Raw genomic sequence first — 23,760 nt, forward strand, 5'->3', positions numbered from 1 at the left:
CTGTAATGAGCCTTTCCAAGTGGAGTGATAATTTCCTGTTCTTCCAGTTGCTGCATCTCCAGTACATGGTCCCGGAATGAATCTCTCCCACTCGGCGTCGTCCCTGAGCCTGCAGCAAGCTTTCTCTGAGATGGGGCATGCTCAGATGGCAGAAGGGCCTAGCACAGCTCCTCCAGTGTTCAATCAAACAATACCACCGTTTCCACCTGCAGCTCCTGCATCTGTCACTGCTTCTTCAGTATCTGTTTCCTCCAGCACTGGTGTTTCTCTCGCAGAATCTGTTACTTTGCCTTCAGAAAATGCAGCTATTGGAGTTGCACCAAGCACAAGTGTGCCAAGCTCTGTTTCTCCACCTCCAGCCTCACAATCTGGACAGCAGTCGACTGGTGTCACTTCCAGTGTGAGTGCCCCTGCTTCTTTCTCCTTGTCTGCCACATCCCAGCCTGCTCAGCCAGCAACTGGAGACCTTGCCCCCAGTATCAGCACACCGTCGTCTTTGGCACTGACATCTACCCAGGTTCCTGGTGTCACTGCTCCTGGTGGTGTTGCACCGGCTGTGACATCTCAGTCTACTCCTCAGATTGTCAGTAGTATGGCAGCACCACAAACATCTGCTGCCCTGCCTCAGGCTCAGAACGTGGCTTTGCAGCTTCCTCAGCTTAGTAGCAGTGGCTCTGTCTCCAGCCTAGCAGAAACAACAGTTGTAAGTGCACCACAGTCACTACCTGAGAGTGGGCAGTCTTTGGGTACATCACACCCCTGCAGCGCAGCCGGCTTATCTCTTCCAATCTCTGCACCTTTGTCATACTCAGCAGCATCAAGCATATGTGGTTCAGTTGCTCAGCCAGTGATACATCCCTTACTTGTCCCGTCAGGAATTACATCAACACCTGTCCTCCCCCAGATTTCAGGTGCAACACCCATGTTGCCCCAGGTTCCCTTGCCTGGTGTCTTGCCACAACCAGTCACTAACTTGCCTGCAGTACAGCAGACTTTGATACACAGCCAGCCTCAACCAGCTCCGTTACCCAACCAGCCTCACGTTCACTGTCTGGAGGCTGATGCTGATGCTCAGTCTAAAGCTCCTGGTATTGATGATATCAAGACCCTGGAGGAAAAGCTACGGTCTCTCTTCAGTGAGCATGGTAATGTGGGAACAGTGCATCCATCAGTATCTCTGGAGACGTCGCTGGTCATGGAAACAACAGTTGTTCCTGGGATACCAACCACTGCTGTTGCACCAACGAAACCCCTGACATCCATTAGCACTTGTATACCTCCAAGCAGTTTGCCCCTTGGACCGACTGGCTTGCCAGTTCTGACTCCAGTTGCCACTCCCGGGCAGGTGATCACCCCAGTCAGCTACATTTCGGCTTCGAGCAGCATTGCAACAGCTGTAGTGAAACCAGGGACCTCTCCTTCAAAGCCCCCTCTTAGCAGGGTACCGGTAAGGAACCAACCTTTGTGTGAATATTCAACTGCTGTAGGAAACAGCCTTCTTGAGCAGAATCCTTTTCATAAAGCAAAATGTTCATTCAGGCAGAGGTGTCTTCATTTAATGTAGTATTGAAAGTATTGTGCTCTTTTATGTGTCCCAGGAGGTGTTTTATTTTGTCCCTATTGGTAAAAAAAGAAGTCCAACTCTATTACACTTCTGAGAGAGGTCTCTGGTGTCACTGTAGTTTTTCCTAGTCCTGAACCACAAAGAGTGAAGCTACTGTGGTTTGGTTTTGTGTGTGTTTTTGTTTTTTTTTTTTTTCTTGATTTTTTTTTTCAAATAGAATTTGAAAGGCTTGTTTTAAATAGCTTTTTATCTTTTACATGGCCACTGGAAGGAGATGAGGTGGCTGTGTAGTTCACGAAGTGGTCAGGGTAGCTTAGCTTTGCTTCCTGTCATTAGACTGTTCCTGGCAGGCAAGCGTAAACCTGACTGAATTTGTTGTTGGTTTGTTGGGTTTTTTTTAAGTCCTCTGCTGCTTGTGTGATGCTGGGGTACTATTTTCCTTTCAAATGTTAGATTTGTAAAACCAGGATTTTGAGAAGTTTAAAACATACCTGAAATGAAACTTTTGTTCATTTACAGAATTGTGATCTAGAAGCAAACAGAGATAGTAATAACTTAACATCCACAACACCTCCCAAGTTGTTATTGTGTTACCTGCTCACTATCCAGACATACCAATATGTGAAATTAAACGAGTTACTTTCTTTCAAATGGCTCCCCATATTGGGGGACAGCCCATTTCAGTGTTTTAAACTGTTGGTAACCCTTTCCTTAAATGGAAAAATAGCCCTTAAATGAAAATAGGCAGAAGAAACTTCCAGGTGTTTAGCAAACCAAAAACTTTAATACTCCTTTTTGTTTCTGTGATGTTATTTTCCACTCACCAGCACTTGGTGTTGGTCATCTTTAGGTGGCTGTTAACCAGTTTCAGGCCATTCAAGCCAAGCTAATGCTCCCAGCATCTCCATTCATTAGTAGTCCTTCCCATGTACTCTTAATATTAAAAGGAAGTCAATAATATGTGCCAAGAAAGTTGGTAAAGAAATCTAGGCATGAAGGCATTCAATAATATTTAAGTGAAATTGAAAATTAGAAAAGAAAAATCTGAAAAGAATAGAAACTGGTATTCATTTGGGAACAGTTGGAGCAATTAGAAACTTGCTAATTCCAAACCTATAATTACAAAGGCTTGGGTTTAAATGTAAGAAATGTTAGGGAGTTTTTGATTGCCACTCGTAGAAAACCCACCTTCTCTCTGAAGTTTTCACTTATAAATTAGTTTGATTTTTTCAAAGCTTACTTGTGGTTTCACTTTCTGTGTTGTTACTGAGTTTTAAGGAACTTTAGTTTTCAGAGGTTTGCTAAACTCTGTGTATTTTATTCTGTGTGTGGCCAAGCTGTTAACCTAGACAGTTAAATGTGTTTTGACTTGTCTTACAAATGCATTTCAAGTATGTTTTGCCTCTTATTTATAAACTAAGTGATGAAGTTACCACAGCTTAAAAATTTATCATGCCTCAGAATTGGCAATGTCCTTGTGTATCTTCGTAGTGCACAAAAATGTTGAGCTAATGCCACTTGGCCCAGTTCTGCTGAAATGTTTTTGGCAGGATAGATAAGGATGGGGTGTATCTTCACGGGGCAGTTACTGCAGTGTGAACCATTGGCTAAGCTGTGGGTGTAACACACTGCAAATTAGAACTGGTTCTGCTGCCTGAAGACCAGGGTGGACTTCGGGGCAGTTCCCCAAATCCATCGGCACTCCCTGTGGCACAGGGGCAGCAGCTGCCCAGGGGTGTAACTCACCAGGCAGCCCTCAGAGTCACGGGCAAGCCTCAGAATGACAGCTGAGAATAAGAAGTGCAAATTGTGTAATGGGTCACTTAATTCCTAGAACTTCCCACTTCCCTAACAATGGAAATGACTAACTGGAATGTACTATCCAACCTGATGGGGAGGCTGTGATGCCACCTTCTAACCTTTCCAGACTCTCTTAACCTTCTTCATGCAACCTGGATGACTTCTCGCTACCCAGATGCATGGCCTGGTCATCTTCTCTGGGTCATCAACACACTTCAGGTTCCAAAAGTAGTGATGGATCAAAAGATGGTGTGAGAGCTCTATAAATCTGTTTCTCAATAAGTGGAGACATCCTCAGGCACTGACAGTTCCTGTTGCTTGCAACAATTTGCCAGAAGCACGTAGCTTGCAATTTCTAATGGAAAGTTCACACAGATCTGTTGTAAAGAGGCTGAGTGCGTTCTTGCACCATTTATAAGTTAAGCTTCTTGGAAACTTAATTGCTTTTTGGAAGAATTATTGTAGCATTTCTTGCAGACCTGAAAATAATATCCCCAAGGCACTTTGTTCCGGGGCACAGCAGCTTGTTTAAACTGGAAATCGTGGCTGCTCAGAGATAATCTGGATTATAGAATAAAAAGAAAGCAAACAACTTCCCCCAACTTTTTTCAAAAATGCCTAAAGGCTCAATACTAAGTCTGCCAGAAGGAAGTCTCTACAGAAAAAAGTATTAAGGCTTCTATTGTATGACGTGACTGACTGTAGCGTGGTATCTGATCCTTCTGTTGTTCCCTGTCTGACAGACGCGCGTTTCCTCTTCGTTATCCATAGGTGCTACCAGTAGGTTCTGAACTTCCAGCTGGCACTCCATCCAGTGAGCCGCTGCCACCTTTGCCAGGACCTTCACTAACTCAGGTGCTACACAACTTGGCAGATTGTTTTTCTGCTGCTTTTCCTATTGAAGAGCATGTTTCAATTAAACTCTCCATTGCATGTTATTAATGTCCTTTTTTTTTCTTTTCCTTTGACTGAATAACCCCTTTTGTGTAACTAGCAGCAGCCAGAGTGGCTTCAGCACTGGGTATGAGCAACCTGGTCTGGTGGCAGGGGGTTGGAAGGAGATGGTCTCTGAGGTCCCTTCCAACCCCAGCCATTCTGAGTTCTGTGTAACTTGCCCTTCAGGGTGCTATACCCAGTGTCTGAAGTACAGGCACAATTAATCAGGCTCCTCAGGGTTTTTTGGTGTGTAAACCCAAACTTCAAGGGTGTTAAAAAAATACCAAAACGAAAAAAACCACAGCTCAGGTGAGTGTCTGCATAAAACTTGAACCTGTTTTCTTCTTGAAAAAGGTATAGTAGCAAAATGATATGGGAAACAATATATTGCAACTAAATGTTTATGAAAATGTAAAATTGCTGCCTTTCTGAATCCCTGGTGTGTTTTGGGGGTTTGATTTCTTTGTTTTGTGTGTATTTATTACTCCACTCTGATTTCACCAGGCTTTCAGATTTGCAAAAGATGTTTGAAGCTCCACAATCATAAACAAATTAAAATGTAACAGTGGCTTCCCTTGCACAGTTGCTGTGCTTGTATACAACAGTTAGTGTGGATATTTTGTGTGTAAATGGTGGTGCCAACAGGACAGGAGACAATGGGCAGAAACTGATGCACAGGAGGTTTCACCTGAACAGCAGGAGGAAGAAATTCTTCACTGTGGGACTGACTGAGTGCTGGAACAGATTGCCCAAAGAGGTTGTGGAGTCTCCCTTAATGGATATTCCAGAACTCTCTGAACACAATCCTGTGCCGTGTGCTCATGGATGGCCCTGTCTGAGTAGGGACTGGGACCAGATGACGCACTGTGGTCCCTTCCAACCTGCCCCGTTCTGTAATTCTGCGTGGTTTGCACAGCTAAGGCAGATGACGTCTGAAGTTGGAAGGGAAAAGGTTCATTCAACTGGATTCTTAAAAAGTACCTCACTTTTACAGCTTGATCTTAGAGCCATTGGCCATGTTCCTGCTCTGTGTGTAGTCAGGAAATGTATATCTTCTTTCTCCAAACTGAGCAGGTAGATGAATGGCTTATGAGTTGTCAGCAAGCAACAGTTTGGTTTGGGTTTTTTTCCCCTCTTGACTTCTGGAGGCAGAAATTCGTTTGTCTTTCAGTCAGTTCTTTCTAAAGCATAGTTTTGCTGAAAGGAAAACAAGTACCATTTGGTGATAATTCTTACCTGAGTTCTTGCCATGAGCAGTTAGCAAATGGATCAAGAGGCAGATGGTTTAAATCAGTCATACTTAGTTCATAGTCCTTTTTATTTTCATTGTTTGAAACTCAGTATATTAGTAATATTTTCCCCCAAACTCAAAAGCACTTGTAGCCTCTTGTGTGACTCAAGCCACCGTACCACTACAAAAGGCTTCTTCCTGTATGTCACAGCTCAACCCAGGACACGCTGGCAGAATTTGGGGCATGGAAGGGGATTCCTGTCGTTTGAAAACAACTTACCTAATTTCACTTCTGATGTGAACTCTGAAGGCTTGTCTAGGAGTGAGACAGAATTGGAGGAGACCAACTGGATCAAATCTAATTGACTCTTAAGAGCATTTGCTGCTATCACATAATACTATCTGGAAAATTACTGGCTTCTCTTAAAGGAGGTGACTTTGCCTTCCATGCTGCTTGTGGCTCTAGGTCATTACACAACTTATTTTCCTTTCCTTAGTACCAGACTCGTAATTTGCAGACTGAGTACAAGTCATCTTAAGACCAGTTTGGAACAGTTTGTTCCATAGTCTTAAATACCTGATCTATTTATTCCTTAATTGCTTTTTAAAGTGTATTTAGATTAATTTTTCAACCTTCACTTTGGTACCCTTGTTCTGTAAGGAAATCTTCATTTCCTGATCATTCTGATAGCTCATTGTTTACTTGGAGCAAATATCTTCTTGTGAGCATAAGTGATGAGAATTGTGTAGTATTTCAGGCAAAATATCCTCTTTATTTTACAGTACTGAATTAAATGAGGTCACTTGTCACTAAGCATTTGGATTTCTGAATGGAGTCATAGAAATTGGTATCTTCTGCTATTTTTTATGGAATTGATACTGGGTTTATTGTTCTTAGGGATTTTAGTTGTGCTTTGAAATTCACAGGTCAGGAAGAATGTCATCCTGGCAACCTGTTGAAGCATTTTTATGCTGTTGTGTATCTCTAACTTTCTGTTTCTTGAAAGTGCAACATAATGTTTTTATGTTGCCATGACCTCAGCTTCAGTTCAAAAACAGATATAGGACTTTTTTTCATAGAAAATACTTGAGAAGATTAATAATACTAAAGTTTGGATGGAAATTTCTACTCCATAAGGTCAGAATTGCAACTTAGCGATATCTGGCAACACTTTCTTCTTTCATGTGTATCCTATGGGTATGGCTCCAATTTAATAATTTTGAGTGAATCTGAGATTTTTTTAATCTTTAAGATATTTTTTTGTAATTCTTCTTAATTTCCCCTCCCCAATTCAATTGGCCAAGTTTGAAAAATATCTTGGATGCCAACTGGAACAACTGAAATATAAGTAATAAGCATATTGGAGAGAATCTGGCCCTCTTCCATCCTCCTCTTCAAGTCAGTCCGTCCAGATGGCCTCTCTGAGGGCACTTGTGGGGTTTTTTGTTGGTTGGTTTGTTTAGGGTGTTTGGGTTTTTTACTTTTTATTGGAACTCCCAGTTAATTTTTCTGTTCTGTTTTTTTTTTAAACAAGTATGTTGAAGTTGCTTCCAGTCCTGCTGTGCTATGCATGTTAAATATAAACATGTAGGAAGGAAATGTGATAGAAATATGGAAGCTATACTGACTGCTCTACATTTAAGTATTAAATATGGTTGTTTCTCAATGGTGATGTATTTTTCCTGAGCTGGGACAGCTTTTTACTCTTTTCTTTCTCAGTCCCAGCAGCCACTGGAAGATCTGGATGCTCAGCTGAGAAGAACCCTCAGTCCAGAGACCCTTCCAGTGACATCTGCTCCTGCCTGTGTACGTTTGCAATGTTGGCACTTTAGTATAGTCTTGAAAAACCTCCGTCTTTTCTCAAGGTCATGCTTTTAGGTCCCTGCCTGGAATATCACTACACCAGTAGTTAGTCTTTTAAAAATAAAAATGAGGAGTCATCTTCCTGTTTGGGGGACTGAGTCAACCCAAAGAGGAAAAATCTGTGTGTTGCAAGAGATGACGTAATTTCCTGAGGCTGTTTTTTGGTATTAGTTGTTATTCCAGCTTTCCTGGTGGTGTCATCGATGTCACCAAACTAGAAGGGGAAGCAACTGTGGCTTAAGGGGAAGGAGCACTGAACAAGCAGTATGTGATGTATCAGTCTTAATTTGGGAGGGGCGTTTTAAGTGTGGATCTGAAACTTTCAGACAGTTATAATGAACTTTGATACTAGATGAGGGCAATGATTGACATTGTGATATCCAAGTGTGTGACTTCTGCACAGCCAGAGGGGATGGATGTTCTGCTCACAGCCTCAGGGTTGTAAGGCCTCCAACATCTCTGGGTGATGTTGCTTGCTTTGGAGGTTAAAAACTCCTATATTTATCTTTTCATGGGTCATACTTTATCCCTGTTGGAAAGGAAGGATTTTATGTAACATGCAGTATGTTGGATTTGTTGGAATTCAGTAAAACCGCTGATCATTTTAATTTAATTTTTTGTTTGCCTCCTTGAACCTGTAGTCTGTGCCCTCAGTAGCATCTACGACGGTTACCGGGCTGGTGTCCACAGCAACACAGTCTCTGAAGGATGGTAAGACAGCCATGATTACTTTAGATGGTTTCTTAGCATGGAGATACAATCCAAAATTGAACAGACTAGCAATTTGGAAGGTTATAGCCTTTTTTAGTAAGTTATGCAATGGCAGTTTAAGGGGATCACGTCAGTTTCTAGTAACCAGGCTGAAATTTTCCCCTGTAGGCCAGAAGAGGGGGATGATAGATGTGTATTGTAGTAACTCATGTAAGATTTAAAGCTGTCCAAAATGCTAAACTAAGACTCACACAGAATCTCCACCATGCTGCTAAGGTGCAGCTGCGGGACTTGAAGAAACTGTTTTCTGTCGTGCGTGATGCTCCTGGCAACAACAGTGATTTCTGATGGAGTGTCATCACACTGTTCTACACATGGGATACCTCTCCCTAACCTAGGAGTGTTTCCTTTCTGTTTAAACAGAGAAATGAAGGTTACACTGCTAAAAATTCAAGACAGATAGTAGGAAAACCAGACTTTCTTCTGGCTGCTTTAGAACAACCGAAGGTTGTCTGAATGATCAGTGACTTTTAAATCTGGGTTCAGTTGTCGCAGGGGAATCAAAATACTTGCAAAGTAATCTGAGACCTTCCTGTCAGTATTCACCCATTTTTTTAATTTTTAAAGTCTACTGTTTTTAAAAGAAGCTGTTAATATGGTGCTGAAATTATTTCTTGAACTATATTGTATTTAACATTATTTAATTTGCATGTCCTTCTGAAGTTCAACGACAAACCATCAAAAGCTAATAAAACCATGTAGGAAAATGAAATATTCCCATTTTAGTATGTTGGTAGTTAACTATACTGTAGAACTCATTAGTCTGCTGTAAAATGAGTTGGGTTTTGTCTATTAGAGTTTAGAAGGTAAAAGTAAACAATCTGGGAAGTTGCTTAATAAACGGAGCAAGCTGTCCAATAGAACTGATTTAAAAATAGAATGTTATTTCTCAGCTTTGTAACCTTACACTGTCAGTGCACAGAGCAACAAAACTAGGAGCTGACACCTAAGAATCCAGCTCTGAAAGCTTTGGATAGACTGCTTTGAATAGATGTGCTTAATAGCATTTCTTCAACTTAGTGCTTTTCTATTAATAAATTGTCCCCAGCGTTTGTGAAATTTAGGTAGTCAGTGTGGGTATTGAATTAAAATAAACTTTTTCTTGCATGATTTTCAGTTATGTTTTTAATTATTTGTCTATTTCACATCCCTGTTTGAGATGAGTATGCTTTTTAACTGTTACCTGAAAGTGCACCTTCATCAAATACATTGTGCAGGGAAGCTTTGTGGAAAAATAATTCAACTTAATGTTAAAAAGTTAATTATTAATGTTAACATGATGCTGTGAATCCAAAGACCTGTTATGAGCTAAGGAACAGTTGAATTTGGAGTAGATAAAAAGGAATTGTTGGAGTTCAAATAATTTGTTGCTCCTTTTCTTCTTAATCCCGTTCTCCTTTTCTTTCTGTAGCTGCAGTGCCAGGGGATGGAGAGGGCACTGCTGCGGCTGCCGTGGCAGGGGCCAGTGTTCTGAAGATGGGACGCTTTCAGGTAGGAGATGTTCAGCTCCCTTGGCTGTTTGCACAGGATCTTTGGGCAGTTCCTGCATGGTGCCAGCTCAGTGTGCCTCATGCTGGCCTCGCTGTCCTGTCCAGGAGGGAATGTCCACACAGAACTTGTGAACACCGTGTTTTGTGCCCATGCCGTTTTCATTCAGGGCAGAGATTGCACTGGTGTGTGCAGGTTAGGAGTTGTAAATACAGTGTTTTAGCATGTCAGGCCTTGGTCTGTAATGTTGGCTGCTTTTCCGCTAACAGTGCTGGGATGTTCACTGTATCCTGTCCTGTTGGTGAAGGAAGCCCCATCAGAATCTGCCGTGTTTCTTGGAGCTGATCCTCCAGAATTCTCGGCAGTGCTGTTGTGTGACACTGTGTTGCCTGAGGGAAGCAGTGGCTTGCTTTGCGGCATACCAAGGAAATGAGTTATTTTCCCCTCTCAGATGCATCGTACTATTAAAGTAAATAAAAGCATCATATTAAGGAAAACCCAAGCAAGTCTGCATGGTTGTGTTTCTATTCTAGGTGTCTGTGGCAGTGGACAATGCGCTAAAAGAGGGTGACAAACCTGAAACTAAGCCAGTGCAATTTGAAACCACCTCCACTGATTCTTCATGTTTGTCTGGCAGTAGCCCAGAGAGTACACTGGTAAAGCAGGCTGGCAGTCGGAAAAGCGGGGCTGTTGCTGGCACTTCCTTGGATGTGGTGGATGGCATTCCTCGGACTGAGCCCGTGCTGCAATTACCAGGAGATGTTGGTCAGGCTATGAAGGTTGGGCGCTTTCAGGTGACAACAACAGCAGATCAAGTGGGGCGCTTCTCGGTGTCAAAGACTCGGGATGAGGTCAGCTGTGCAGAGAAAGAGCCAATGACTCTTCCTCTCTCTGTGGGCTTGGAACAAGTTGCTTCTTCAGCTGCAGCTCCGAAGAAGGAGTTGGAATCGAGGCAGTCCCCACACATGAATGGTCCATCCTCTGATCCGGAGGCCGCCTTCTTAAGTGGGATGGCTAAGGATTTGGATGATGGCTCAGGGAGCCCAGACTCTCTCCAGCACCTGGGATCGAAGATCAGCCTCCCTGTTCAGAGCCTGAGCAACTCATTCAACTCTTCCTACATGAGCAGTGACAACGAGTCAGATATTGAAGATGAAGACTTGAAGCTGGAACTCCGTCGGTTACGGGAGAAGTAAGGCTTTTTGCTTTGTGTGGTTGTGTATGAAATACAGATTTCACTGTGCTCTTCTTTTTCACAAAGAACAAAAATTAACTTCTTTAAAAGGCTCAACCTTTGCCAAGTGTCAGGAATCCTTGTCAGTGTTTATGCGGGAAGTAGGATTCTTTAGTGGGAAAGCAGTAGACAATTACAACAAAAAAGGAATATACATATTTGCTGTGCCTCATTTTCTAACTTGTAACCTTATTGTATGTAGATTGACAGCTGCCCTGTGAATAAGACTGCAGATGTAAGGAAGATTTGGCATATCCCTGAAGTTTAGTAGTTAGTGGGAATAATGGAGTCTTGTTTGAAAATAACACACAAGTCTCTGCTTCTCTAGTATGCATTTCTGGCATTTCTAATGGTTCTTCTTTTCCTGAAGAAACCTTGTTGGCTTAGAAAAAACATTTACAACTCAAGCAGTGTGACCTACTAATTTATTTATACTGAAAGTTGAACTTTTTTTAGGGCAGGTGGCAGTTTTAAATCCTGTGTATGCAACTGCTCTGAAGCCAAGTGTAAGGCAATACCAGTGTAGAAATCTCCAAGGCCACATGTGTCAGAAAATGAGTAATCTGGCTATTCCTGTAGCATTTTCTTGCTTTTTTTATACTTCTGTTTATCCTGGTTTTATGATTACCATGTTGGGAACTTTGTGCTGGAATTCTAGCCAGGGCTAGAGCACATTGGAAAATGGCAAGTGTTCTGTCATGTGTGTTTAGTGGCTATTTGTGGAAAAGATTTATTTCCTTCTTTCTCAAATGTTTGAGAACTTGATCAAAGAAGCTCTCATAAACATTTGAGAAAAAAGCTCAGAGAGGCTTGACTGGAGGGGAGGAATTGTAAGCATTTTTTAAGTCACTCTCTTCTGTAACTTATTAGGCACCTTAAAGAGATCCAGGAGCTCCAGACTCGGCAGAAGCAGGAGATTGAGTCACTGTATATGAAATTGGGGAAGGCCCCACCTGCAGTGATTATTCCCCCAGCTGCACCCCTTTCAGGAAGAAGGAGACGACCTACAAAAGGAAAAAGCAGCAAGTCCAGCCGCAGCAGCTCCCAGGGACATAAAAGCCCTCAGCTGTCAGGTAAGGCTTCAGTTCCTTCAGTGGATAAAACAGGGAAAGTACCGGCTCTCATTCACAGATCATTGTCTGTTTCTGTATTATCTTCTGAGAGGGTGTGTGTGTACCAGTTCCTCCCTGGATTTCTTTATCATTTTTGAAATTACTTTTGCTATTTGATAGCCTTCCTTGTGACTTTTTCATTCCACTGAAGGATACTGTTGCATTGTTCTATAAGAACCATTTTAAAGTTGTGGTTTGTATATTTTAGAGATTAGTCGTTGGGCTCTGACTAAGAAGAGAAGAGTAAATTTACAGTATGAGAGGAAAATTTTGGGGTTTTAAAGATAAACTGTTGTTGTTCCCTCCTGAAACTGTTTTTGCAGAGTAGGGCTGATCTTTTTAGTCATCTTCAGAGATTATTTTTTTCCTACTTTGGTTCTCTTAAGCATGGTATTATTAGTGTCCTTTCACTGCAGAAGCAAAGTTGATGGATGTTAAAGTAGTGATTCTCTTTTTTAATGGAGTTGCAGCTTTATTGTACTTAACTGAGAAGCAGTTTCGGTTGGCAAGGTTTCCTTTCTGACCCAAACCATTTTTGTAATAGACAGAACTCAGAAAATAGTTCTGTTTACTGCTGAAATGACGTGGATGACAGATGCTTGCTGGGTAATTGAAGATGTTTCTCAAGCCCTGTAGCATGAGCAAACAGTATTGGAGGGCCAATGTGAGCAGAAATATTTATTACTGCTTCTTGCATATTCACGTTGATAATTCCATGTCATGCTGCAATTTCTGTGTCCAGTCAGCCTGGCTGCTCACTTAAGTTTTGTTACATGATATAAGGACTCTGTGTGAGCACATGTCAGTGAACTAGCACAGAGTTGTCTTAAAACTGAAGAGTTTTTCTGATCTTACTGCTTTTTCAGAAAGTGGAGTAGTTCTCTCCCTCTGCCTCTCTTGCCTGCACTATCATGCTTGACCAGAAGATGATACTTGTTTTTTCTGTTAGTAACTCTCCCAGTCTGGCTTTGCTCTGTTTTTCCCCTGTCCCTTGGGAACAGTGACAGAAGCTTCAAAAAATGATGTGGGGAAACCAAAACTTTTTGCCTTCCTTTTTTCCTCCAGGCAATTTGTCAGCTCAAAGCGCGCCATCAGTCTTGCCCCCTCAGCAGACCCTTCATCCTCCTGGTAGTGTGCCAGAGACTGGGCAGAACCATTTGTTACAGCCCCTCAAACCTTCACCTTCTAGTGAAAACCTCTACTCTGCCTTCACCAGTGATGGTGCCCTCTCGGTACCGAGTCTTTCGGCACCGGGCCAAGGTAAGACTTTCAGTGGAATTAGTGGAATTAGCAAGGAAATGAATGATCTTCTTCATGATGCTTGGTTTTTAGTACATGGTGTAAAGTAGTTTTGAAGCCCCCAGCCTGTGTCTGGAGGTTGAGAAAGCTGCTTTTTGCTACTAGATTTTCAGCTTCTCACACAGGTGAAGCATGAGGTGGTTGAAGTAATGGATGGCCCTGTCTGCTGTACTGAAAGTCCAAGGACAGTACAGTGTGTGGTGGCAAGTGATTCTCTGCTGACCTGGGGAAAAGGTACTGGCTGAGGGCAGGAGGAGACACATGAGAATGAGGGGTTGGAAATGAGAAGTTACACGAAGGAAAAGCCAGAGCAGGTTTGACATTAACACCACTGAAATGGTGGGAGATTTCTGAAGACTCAGAGTCCTTTTAGACTTCCAAACTCCTTTGTCTGTTTGTCAATGGAATTTTTAACAGTGAAAGGTAAAAAAAATCATGTTCTTTAATTGTGAGTTAAAAAATTATCCTGGAAGGAAGAGTTAGTGTAGGAGGATGAGACAGTGGGAATAGTAAATTGTTGATTTACTCAGGTTACTCAGGTTGTGGATTCCTTGTTATTAGTATGTTATTAAATGATTCCTCAGGCACAGCTCTGACCTCTTTGGTAGGGAGAGCTTTTTTGCTTGCCAGTCACTAGGGGCATGACTCCTTTGTTTCTCTGAACTTAGCTGGTCTAGGTTTTTTTCCCCTTGCACGTCTTTTTGAAAAGCCTTGCCCCAGACTGATGAAATACATCAATTCTAATGTGTGTTTCTGCTGAAACTGGAGAAGTACTGACAGAAAATGGAAACAGACCTTATGGAAGAATTTTCTATAATGTTTTTTTAAAGAACTGTTTCAATCATTTTTGAGCTACTTGAATAGTCTCCTTGTACTTAGAGTTGTGCAGTACCATTTTGTAATGGAATACTTTTGCCTGGATTTGGCTTTCTTATAGATTGCAACCTTATTGTTGGGTTATGCACTGGAGAGTAACACTGCAAACTTGGCTTAATGTCTGGAGATGTTGGAGGGAGTCTCTTCACTCCGTATATTGTCTGTGTACTCTTTGGTCCACACTCTGAGACTTATTCTTGTGTGTCTTGTTAATGCATTTCACCTTCAAACTTCAAGTTGCTAACATCTTGTAGTGGTGTTCTGTCTCTTCTCCTCTCCTTTCTCTGTTCTTCCTGTTCTTGTTTTCTCACAGGCTGTGCGAAGTTTAACTGTGCATCTGAGAGAGTGACGTTCAAGCCTGGTGGCAGGAGGACCCGATTTCTGAGTACGCCCTGCTTGGCTCTTTGTGTGTAACACCTTTACTCCTTCCTTGTCTGTTTTTTTGTTTGGTCTTTTTTGTTTCTGTTTCTGCTGCTTGGATCTGTTTCATGTAGCCCATTCTCATCCGCCACCTCATATTCCCTCCCATCCCATGGCTCAGCTGAGCTGCTCTTAGCAGGCCTTTAGAAGTTTGGGTTCTTATGTTAGGTATTCTCTGTTGTTGAACTCATGGTCACAAGCACTCATTTTCTCTAAACCTTTAGTGGAAACTCTCAGGGCAGGTCAGTGAAGTGACACAAGCTAGGGAGACTCAGCCAGGTGTGGGTGCACAGGCATTTTCTTTTGGTCTGCCTCAGTGATTTTGCTTCAGCATATGTTAGATGACAGGAGACTTGTAGGGGAGGTCATCTTTATAGTGGAAGAGTAGGCAAGATTTGTTTTCCAGGTTGTTCCTTTGCTGGACACTGCAGTAAGTGGAGGGGGAGTTCATTGCCCTCCCCCAGCAGTGCAAGTTCCAGGAGTTTCCACCTGATCTTGGCAGCAAAGCTGATGGCAGTGCAGAGTGTTGATGCCACCTGTAGGCAGTTAGTAGTGACTTCTTATGTTCATTAGCAGATGGATAGCCAGAGATGAAAGCATTGGGGGTTTTAAAAATAATTAGAGAATATTTCCAGGCAAACTTAAACAATCCTTGCCTACTAACAAGCCCTGGTTTTGATGTTTTTACTGTGAATTGAAGATAGATTAAATGTGCAACAAATAGCAGTAAAAGTGGGTAAATAGATGTCTTCAGGCATTCTTGTCAACCTTCATGAGTTACCAGGCAGCTCTTTTCAGAATACTTTGATTTTTACTTACATTAGGCCAGGCTTACAAGAGAGCCTCAAACTTCTGACATGGCTGAAATAACAATATGCTTGAGCCAAGGCTGCTGATGTGATGCTTTTTATTGGGAGTGCTGCAACATCTCCCATGCTGCTTCTGCAGGCTGGACCCTTTAATGTCTGACATTTGTTTCCCATCCTCTGGAATGACTTGATATGAGAAAGCTTTAAGTGCAGTAGAGAGACCTTCAGTGGCTGCACTGCATGGCAGTACCACACGTGCATCATCTGCCACGGCTGAGCCAGAGCTGTGTGTGGCACTGAGTCTGGCCTTCTGCAGAGACAGCTGCAATGCAACCAGCTCCATCCCCTTGAGGAAGGGAGGGGAAACTTCTTCCTAACTGTTCAGTTTGGGGATGATAATCCTATCCCACTTCATTGGATTTGGGATATAAAGACTAATTTTTTTAATTTGTCTTTTTGCTTGGTATATTAATGTGCAGCTATGCACATTAAAGCTGACTTTTAAAAATTACCTGTAGTTCAGCCTGTCCTTTTTATGTGTAGAGAATATAAAGAACAGCCAGTCTGTTTCTAGAATTGGCAATGAACTGAATATATCAGAGTATAATTTTCTTGGCTTGCTGAAAATTGACCATTATCTGGCTATGAGAGTACCTTGGCATGGGTATCTCTTTTGGGACTAGTGGTGAGGGAAAGGGATTCCTGTTGAAAAGAGTGTTGCAGCTGTCCTGTAAAAGCAGGTAATCCTTGGCATGGCACAGCTTGGCCTGGCACTCAGCTTACTGCAGGTTGCTTGTTTCCTGGAGTCTTGTCCTTGAAATGTTGTTGCAGATTGCTGTGAAGAGTGACAGCTGGAGGAGTGCTGGGCCAGAATCAGCAGCCTGGAGGAAACAGTGCAGTGATTGATGCTTTTAACTGTGCAGCTGGAGAAACAGAGTGGTACAGCTTGGCAGGGAATGTCTGAACTGTCCTCACGGATCTGAGAAAAAGGGGTGACAAACTAAAAGCACTTGACCCATCAAGTAAATTTTTTCCTGTTGCTGGTTGAACTTTGATAATTGCAAAATTCTTGCTCTGTCCTGACAAAAATAGAAAATGTACTTGCTTTCCTTTTTGTGATAACAACCAGTTGTCACCTTAAATGTCTCCTGACATTCTTTGCTATGGTTTGGGAATTATGAAGAGTAACTGTAGGAGGCTGGGCCTCTTCTCTTTCTGAAAGTACAACTGACTAAACCATCAGATCAGCCTTTGGGTTTCTCCTAGAATGCTCCAGTAGTGACTGCAAGAGCCCAGCTGTGCTGTGTTCTCTGTTTCTCACCAAGCTTTTTGTAATGCTTCCTGATACTAAACGTTTCTCACTGTTTCTTTTATCTTTAACAAATTACTCTCTCTTTGTGCTTCAGGGAAGATGGTGAAAAAAGTCTGTCCTTGCAACCAGCTCTGTAGTAATTATCTTATTTCTGTTATCTCCGATTCCTGATTGTAAAGCTATTCATCAGCTTTTCCTGGTCACTGAAGCCTTATGTCCCTGACTCTGTCTCCAGCACAGCATCTGTCTGTCTGTGTTACGCCCTCTAATGTGTACTCTGTCATTAGTACGTGGAATAGTCTGGCTCCTGCTCCTGCAGCCAAGTGGAGGCAGGCAGAGCCTCCCCTTCACTGTGGAGCTCTGCTCAGCGCTCAGCAAAGCGACTGTCAGGGTCAGTTGCTCCCTGTAACATGCTGGAGTTGTACCTTGGAGCAGCTGGTTTGTTTGGGATTTAATGGGGCTTGTCACCTCAGGAATAGATCCAATTGCAGACACTCCTTCAACATTTTAAAAAAGAGAAAGCCGTTGGAGATCTCCAGTGTGTCTCCCAAAGCAAGAGATGTTTAGAAAAGTCTGTTTGTGCTCATGTCATTTAAGACTGTTTTAAAGGTGTCTTTTGACTGGTGGTTTATGGGGGGGGAAATAAAGGGCCAAATGAAGGCATTATAGGTAGTGAGCTGGAGAGAAACCTGTTTGAGATCCTTCATGTCAGAGCAGAACTGGGGACGGCTGCTGTGACCGAGCAGGAATGTGGGGGGTTGTTTCCATTGAATGCTACAAGTTGAGGCACTTCCTTTTCAGACTCTCATGGATGGCAGTTTCTGCAGGCAGTGACTCTGTCAGAGCTAAAATGGGAAATTTCTGAGAAGTCATTTTATGAAGAACTTTACATCAGAGCTTTAGCAATGGTGCAGCTCAGCTGTAACGCTGTAACCTGGTGTGTCTGTGACCTGAGATGGGAGCTCCATAACTAAATCACTTTTGAAGACAAAGCTCTCTCAGACTTGCACCTCTGTCACCCTGAACCAATCCAGTTCTTTTGAAAATGCTTAAACTTTCCTAACTCATCTTTCATATCTTCAGTTGAATGCACCATAGCATATACCTTGGTTCATTCTCTCCCTTCCATGGCCCAAGGAGGCTCTCTAGTGTAGGTCCAGGATCCAGTGTACGTGATGATTAAAGTGGAAATGTGAAATATCAAAAGCAGATGCTGGCCATCGTGAAGAGGATGAGAGCAAGTGTGTCAATCCCTGCATGAACCCTCATGGTGGAATGTGATTATTACTGGTTTTGGCAGTGTTCCCCTCTTCCCCAAGTACTTTGTTGCTTTTGCCTCATTTGTCTTTAGTTTCACCTTTCACATCATTGCCCTTATTAAATAATTGTATTCAGAGGCCTTTCCACATGATGCATGCTTAAGGTTCTTGTTACTTCACTGCAGACTTTCCTTGCACCATACAGTGTGTTCCAGCTACCCTCCATCTGTGCTGTAGCCGCACTCCCTGCTCAGGGAACCTTACTCTTTCCTTTTCATATGTACTGGTGCATGCCCATCCCTAACAACTGCTGCCCCACCTGTGGGCACCCAGACTGGGAGCCACTTCCATGCTTGAGTAGGGACTGGTGGGATGGATACGTATCCTTCCCTCCTCAACACTACTAGAGGCAGTAACACTTTGTTTATTTGTCCTGCATAGTAAGTATGTCACCTTCCTAATTCACTCCTCAATGCAAAACATTCCTGCAGGGGTTTGGAACCAGTTCGTTCTTTGATAGGGTGGTTGCCAGGAATGTGGCTGTTGGCCAGGGAAAGCAGAACAGGCAAGGGAGCTGTCAGGCAAGAGAGAGCGACGCCGTCATTCGGCCTTGGCAACAGAGACATCATTTCCATTGCTGCCATCTCTGATGCTCCACTTTGAAATCAGTTTTATTCAGAAATGCCTGCTGAAAATGCAGGTTTTCATGGGTTTCCCAATTCCAGTCTCTGGAGGGATCAAGTAGAAATGTTTGAGGATCTTTAGGAACCAAGCAGGTGAGGATATGTGCTTGCAGGCACTGCTGGCTTTGGTACTGCTGGTGCTGATTTAATTGTTGAGTCTGCCCTAATGGCTGACCAGCACCTCCACATCTGTAAATGAGGATACTTTGAATACTGCTGGGAATTTTAGGATCCTAGGTGTAATACAGTGTCTTTGATTCCTTATACAAGCTCTGCCTTTGAAGAACCTAAATTTGAATGCAGTTTGTTGTTATGAGGGCCATAGTGAGGCTGTCTGCTTCTAGGTTGGGTTTTTCCCCAACAGGACAACGTTCAGCAGCCTTTCCAGCAGAACCAAAACCTGGTATCCATGTGAAGGGGTTTTGTGTTCTTGCAGGGAATAGAAAAACTTGTCAAAGCTTCTCTGAGGAACTACTCTCACTCCTGCCTTCTTTAAGCTGTATTAGTTGTTTGCCTCTGAAATGCTTATTTTTCTGACATAGGAAGTCTGAACATAATGGCAAAAAAATGCTTTCAGAGGCAAATCCCAAAATTTAATGCAGTTCAGACTTCCCCTGCTGATCCTGGCTGTTTGGTGGATGAAGACAGCCCCATCTGGTTATCCTCAAGAACATAAGTATGACAGCTATTGGATAAAACAGTTGCTGTTTCTCCCTGTGGCTTTTTTTTTTGTGTGTGTAAACTCAGTGAATTTTTCTCTTCATTTTGAGATAATTTGCTACAGAGCAGCTGGCAATGCTGGTTTTACTGCTCCTTATTCAGCATCCAGCATTGTGCCTAAAGGTGGAATTGACCTGTGCCAGTAGTGGTTGCTGCTAATTAAAAGGTTTAGGATGAGACAGCAATGTGCCTGTACTGTCATTCAGTGCTGAAATCTAATGTCCTTTTTTCTCTGCAAAGTCCTGTAGGCTGCTACCATTCCACTCTTAAGATGACCAGTTGCAGCACTTCTTGCAAAGTAAACATATCTATGAAATACTGTCCATCTGAGAAAATGCCTGTAGGAGTCCCCTGTAGTTCCCACTTGAGCGTGTGCTGGAATTGAAACTTAGGTTTGATCTGCATGGCATTTTAACTGGCTCTCTCTTGGTGTACCATTACCACAGTTACTTCATGTACTAGCGAAAGATCCCCTTTAACCCCAGTTTTGATCCACGGTGTTTGTGTTGTAGGGACCAGCAGCACTAACACGGTCGGGGCTGCGGTGAACAGCCAAGCGCCCCAGACTCAGCCCACTGCTATTGCCTCGAGCCGCAAAGGGACGTTCACAGATGACCTGCACAAGCTGGTCGACAACTGGGCCCGGGATGCCATGAACCTGTCTGGCAAGAAAGTTGGCAAGGGGCATAGTAGTTATGAGGTAAGGTGTAACCTGTGAGCTTTTTTGGTGGGAAGCTGTGGGGTTGTTGCTGTCTCACAAGGGTATCAGACACAGCTGGTGCACACCTGCTGTGCAGCTGGGACAAGAGCTCTGGAAAAGTGCCAGCTGGCTCTTTCTGTGTGGGATGTATGGCCTGCCCTAGAAGGGAGGGGGGTAACTGAAGCAGAGAGCCATGGCTTGTCTTTGTAAACACCTCCTGGGAGCAGCTTGTGGACCGAGGGGTGGACTTGGTGGATTTTAAGCACAGTTACTTAACTTCTTTTGCTGGTTGGGTTATCTTTCAGGGCCCTGGCATGGCAAGAAAATTCTCGGCACCAGGTCAGCTCTGTATCTCTATGTCATCTTCCCTGGGTGCTACGCCCATCCCTGCAGCATCAGCTACCTCTTTAGGTCCCTTCACAAAGCCCATCTGCCCCCCGCAGCCGTACGGTTACCCAGCAGCGTCTTTCCCCGCACCGTGGAGCGGGGCGGGCGGGGCGGCACAGCCGCCGCTCGGCCAGTTCCAGCCCGTCGGGGCCGCCTCTTTGCAGAGCTTCAACATCAGCAGTTTGCAGAAGTCTGTCAGCAACCCTCCAGGCTCCAACCTGCGGACCACTTAGCCGTGCTGGAGACCGTGCTGGCTGGAGCTGGGACAGGACATGGCGGGGAGATGGGGCCCTGTATCAACTACTAGTGCTGCAATGAACTGGTAGCTCGCCAGACTGGGAGTGAATTTATCTTTTCCAACCATTGCTGTCAACTCTCTGTTTAGGGAGTTTCCCCACAAGCTTGGAAGGGGGAGGAGGATGATCAACATCCTTGTGATGGGACAGTGCTTTTCACCGAGGGGTTCTGCTCTTGTGTGGAACGAGAGCTGTGAAGAGGAGTCATGGGGTCAGTTAATACAGTCTTGCTGTAAATTTTTTCTCTGGTTTGAAGCTGAATCCACATGTGTAGAGGTGAGAGAGCTGAACCCTAGCATGAGGCTTTAGCATGCTTCTTGCCTCTTCCTGAAGAACCAAGATCAGGAAAAAAGCTGTCCAAATTCCCCTCCGTTCCCTCTCCCTGGTCAATTGTATCTGGCTCTGAAAAGATGGGGCACATGAATGGACTTGCAGTGCAGCCCGTGCTTGATAGGTCATTACTGCTTTAAGTAAGATATTAACAGCTTTGACTGCAGCATTAGAGCAATTTAAATTGTTAAAAAAAAATTTAAAAGTTCCCTGCGGACATGTACTTACCATCAGTTTTGATGTGGAAACACTGTGATATATAAATGTTGTTGGACAACAGTAGTTTAAAAATGAGTGGAATATAGAGGGTTAAAAAAGTTAAAAAGAAAAAATGGGAAAAAAAGCTAGCTATATCCTTATACTTATTGGAGACACTTTAACTTTTTCCTTTGTATTTTCATTGTATTAGATAAATAAATGTGAATGTAAAATTGTATAAATTAATGTACTTGAATACTTGTCTGTTCTCCCAGTATGCTTGCTGGATATTTTAGTGCCTTGGACTTCTCTTGCTTCTGCAGTTTAGCATCGTCTTCCCAGCAGAGCCCAGGTGGGCAGAGGGCAGGGTCAGGGAGGGGTGGCTGGTTTGTTCCCAGCGCCAGGGACGCTCCAGGTCCCGGTGCTGGTCGGGTAGGTGTGTGCAGGGGAAGGCATTGAGGCCGCGGGCTGGAACAGCCTTCTGTGTGTTGGGGAGACTTGTCCAGGCGGGAATCTGAAGTTGCTGGTGTGACAGGGCCAGGTGGGGTGGGATGGAGGGTTGCGGGTGAAGCTAAAATGAGACTAACCAATGCTGTCTATGGAGGCAGGAGGTCTGGATCAGAAGTGGAGAGAGGAGGGGGGGAACGTGTATCTTTGGGAAAGGTCCAACTTAAGATGCAGTTTGACTCCACCTGCGAAGTGGTAAAGATGTTTGGTCAGGATGTGATTTGAGGGAGAGGTGCCATTGCTCATTGCCATGGGCTTGTCTGCTGGGATTGCTTTTCTTACCTTTTTTTTTCTTTTTTTTTGTTTTCTTTTTTGTGTAAAATTCATTTAAGCCAGGATCAGACTGTCCTGGTGCAACGTCCATTGCCGGCAATGGATGTACTTGAACCGCCGGCATCAAGAAGTTTCCTCTGTCTTACTTGGAGGATTTACAATTTTGTTCACTCTTAACAAATTTCAAGCTGGTACCAGGACTGTCACTATCTGTCACCTGTCACTTCTTAGTACCTGTACTGTATCTTCTGCTTTGGTCATTCTCCCTTTTCATATTTAAGAAATACTGGTTTCCTCTTCAAAGTCAAAATAATACCAGCCAGTATTTATGTAGTGCTGCAAAAAGCTGTGAAGGATGAGAGTTCTGCTTCCCAGTGTTTGGGAGCAGCTCACTGGTGCATCAGAGATGTTACTTGCCCATGTGGTTTTCTAGGAGCACTGTTCCCCTCCCAGAGCCTTAAGAGGGAGTTTTTTGTCAGTGGATGTTCTCACTTTTATTTTTACAAAGAAATGTGCGAGATCCATTCCGTTCCTGTGGCTTGTTTTACAGCAGCTCTGGGAGCAGGGCCCAGGGTGGGGAGGTGGCTCCAGCCCATAGGCCAGGGGGGATCTGTGTGCCAGGTGCAGGTGGAGCTGCAGGGAGAGAGGAGGCTTGGGGGCTGCCGTGGAAGGGGGAGAGCAGAGTCCCAAAGGCTGAGGTGGAATGGGACCCTCTGCCCTTCTATTTGCAGGGGTGGGTGCAGAGGAGTCTCATGGGCAGGGTCAGTGGGAAACAGGAGCAGTGACAAACCTGAGGCAGTAATGAGACAAGGGGAATATTCCTGGCAAAGGAACTGGTCAGTTGGAATGCAGCACGTGGTTATTTAAATTTGGTCTAATAAGTTCGAGGTCGTTTTTCCACTTAATGTTATGCAAGAATTGGTTTTATTTACCATTGATTCCCCCCCCTGCCCCGCCCCTCCCCTCTCTCCTCCTGTGGATGAATAACTGAAGTCTAGAGGAATGAACTAATGCTACTGAACTGTTAAATTATTTTGTTTAATATTACACTTTGAGTATCTTTTTCCACATAAAACCTGTTTCTGAATTACAAGCGTTTTCTTTACATTATTTAACAATGTACACTGTAAAAAATAAAAAAAATAAAATGAATTGAAACTTTGGGCTTCCCTGGCCATAGTTAGTTGTGTGTTTTGCACTGACTCCAGGCACTGTGCTCCTTGTAGGGACTGCGCCCTGTGCTCCAGTTTGTTACCTTTGTAGGATGAAGCCACTTGAATAAACCAAACCTGCTTTTGTTGGGCTGTGGGCTTTCTTGTTGAGCAGCAGGTTCCAGCCCCTCCATCCTCTTCCTGCAGTGATGGAACTGTTTCCCAGTTTATCACAGGAAAGTACAAGAACCTCAGTGTAATGAGATCCTTAACCTCTCCAAAGCAGTGACCAATCACAAGCCTTTGTCCTTTAATAGGATACCCCAAACCAAGGTAGAACAGAGAGTCACTTGCAGAAGGAATCTTTGGGAGAGATCTTTGGGAACACTGCCTGTGGGAGTGGGAGGGTAATGGATCAGCTGTGGGACTGCCTTTATGGCTGGGACTGTCATGGTGTTTCCAAGCACACTCAGCTGTGGCAGAACTCGGTGCCCCTCCCTGTGGGAAGCACAGGTGCAGGGAGCGTCACTGGCGAGTCCT

The 23,760-nt window shown here is 43.7% G+C and overlaps 1 protein-coding gene across 5 annotated transcripts in view; it reads left to right on the forward strand.

Annotated features, from left to right (window-relative positions):
- Positions 1-23,236, forward strand: part of WNK1 (WNK lysine deficient protein kinase 1) — a 106,058-nt gene extending 82,822 nt beyond the window's left edge. For 2 of the 5 annotated variants that reach the window (XM_071551228.1, XM_071551233.1), the window contains 12 exons: positions 48-1,447; positions 4,136-4,219; positions 7,252-7,338; positions 8,037-8,106; positions 9,578-9,657; positions 10,188-10,846; positions 11,759-11,961; positions 13,066-13,260; positions 14,489-14,581; positions 16,811-16,852; positions 19,891-20,078; positions 20,384-23,236. In XM_071551228.1, the coding sequence (XP_071407329.1) occupies positions 48-1,447; positions 4,136-4,219; positions 7,252-7,338; positions 8,037-8,106; positions 9,578-9,657; positions 10,188-10,846; positions 11,759-11,961; positions 13,066-13,260; positions 14,489-14,581; positions 16,811-16,852; positions 19,891-20,078; positions 20,384-20,698 (3,416 nt within the window). In that variant the 3' untranslated portion in view covers positions 20,699-23,236. The remainder of the gene's footprint in view (positions 1-47; positions 1,448-4,135; positions 4,220-7,251; positions 7,339-8,036; positions 8,107-9,577; positions 9,658-10,187; positions 10,847-11,758; positions 11,962-13,065; positions 13,261-14,488; positions 14,582-16,810; positions 16,853-19,890; positions 20,079-20,383) is intronic. The other 3 variants (XM_071551229.1, XM_071551230.1, XM_071551232.1) reach the window with 3 other exon arrangements.
- Positions 23,237-23,760: the final 524 nt, after the last annotated feature.

Source organism: Pithys albifrons, chromosome 3, assembly GCF_047495875.1.
Source record: "Pithys albifrons albifrons isolate INPA30051 chromosome 3, PitAlb_v1, whole genome shotgun sequence".
Lineage (NCBI taxonomy): Eukaryota > Metazoa > Chordata > Aves > Passeriformes > Thamnophilidae > Pithys > Pithys albifrons.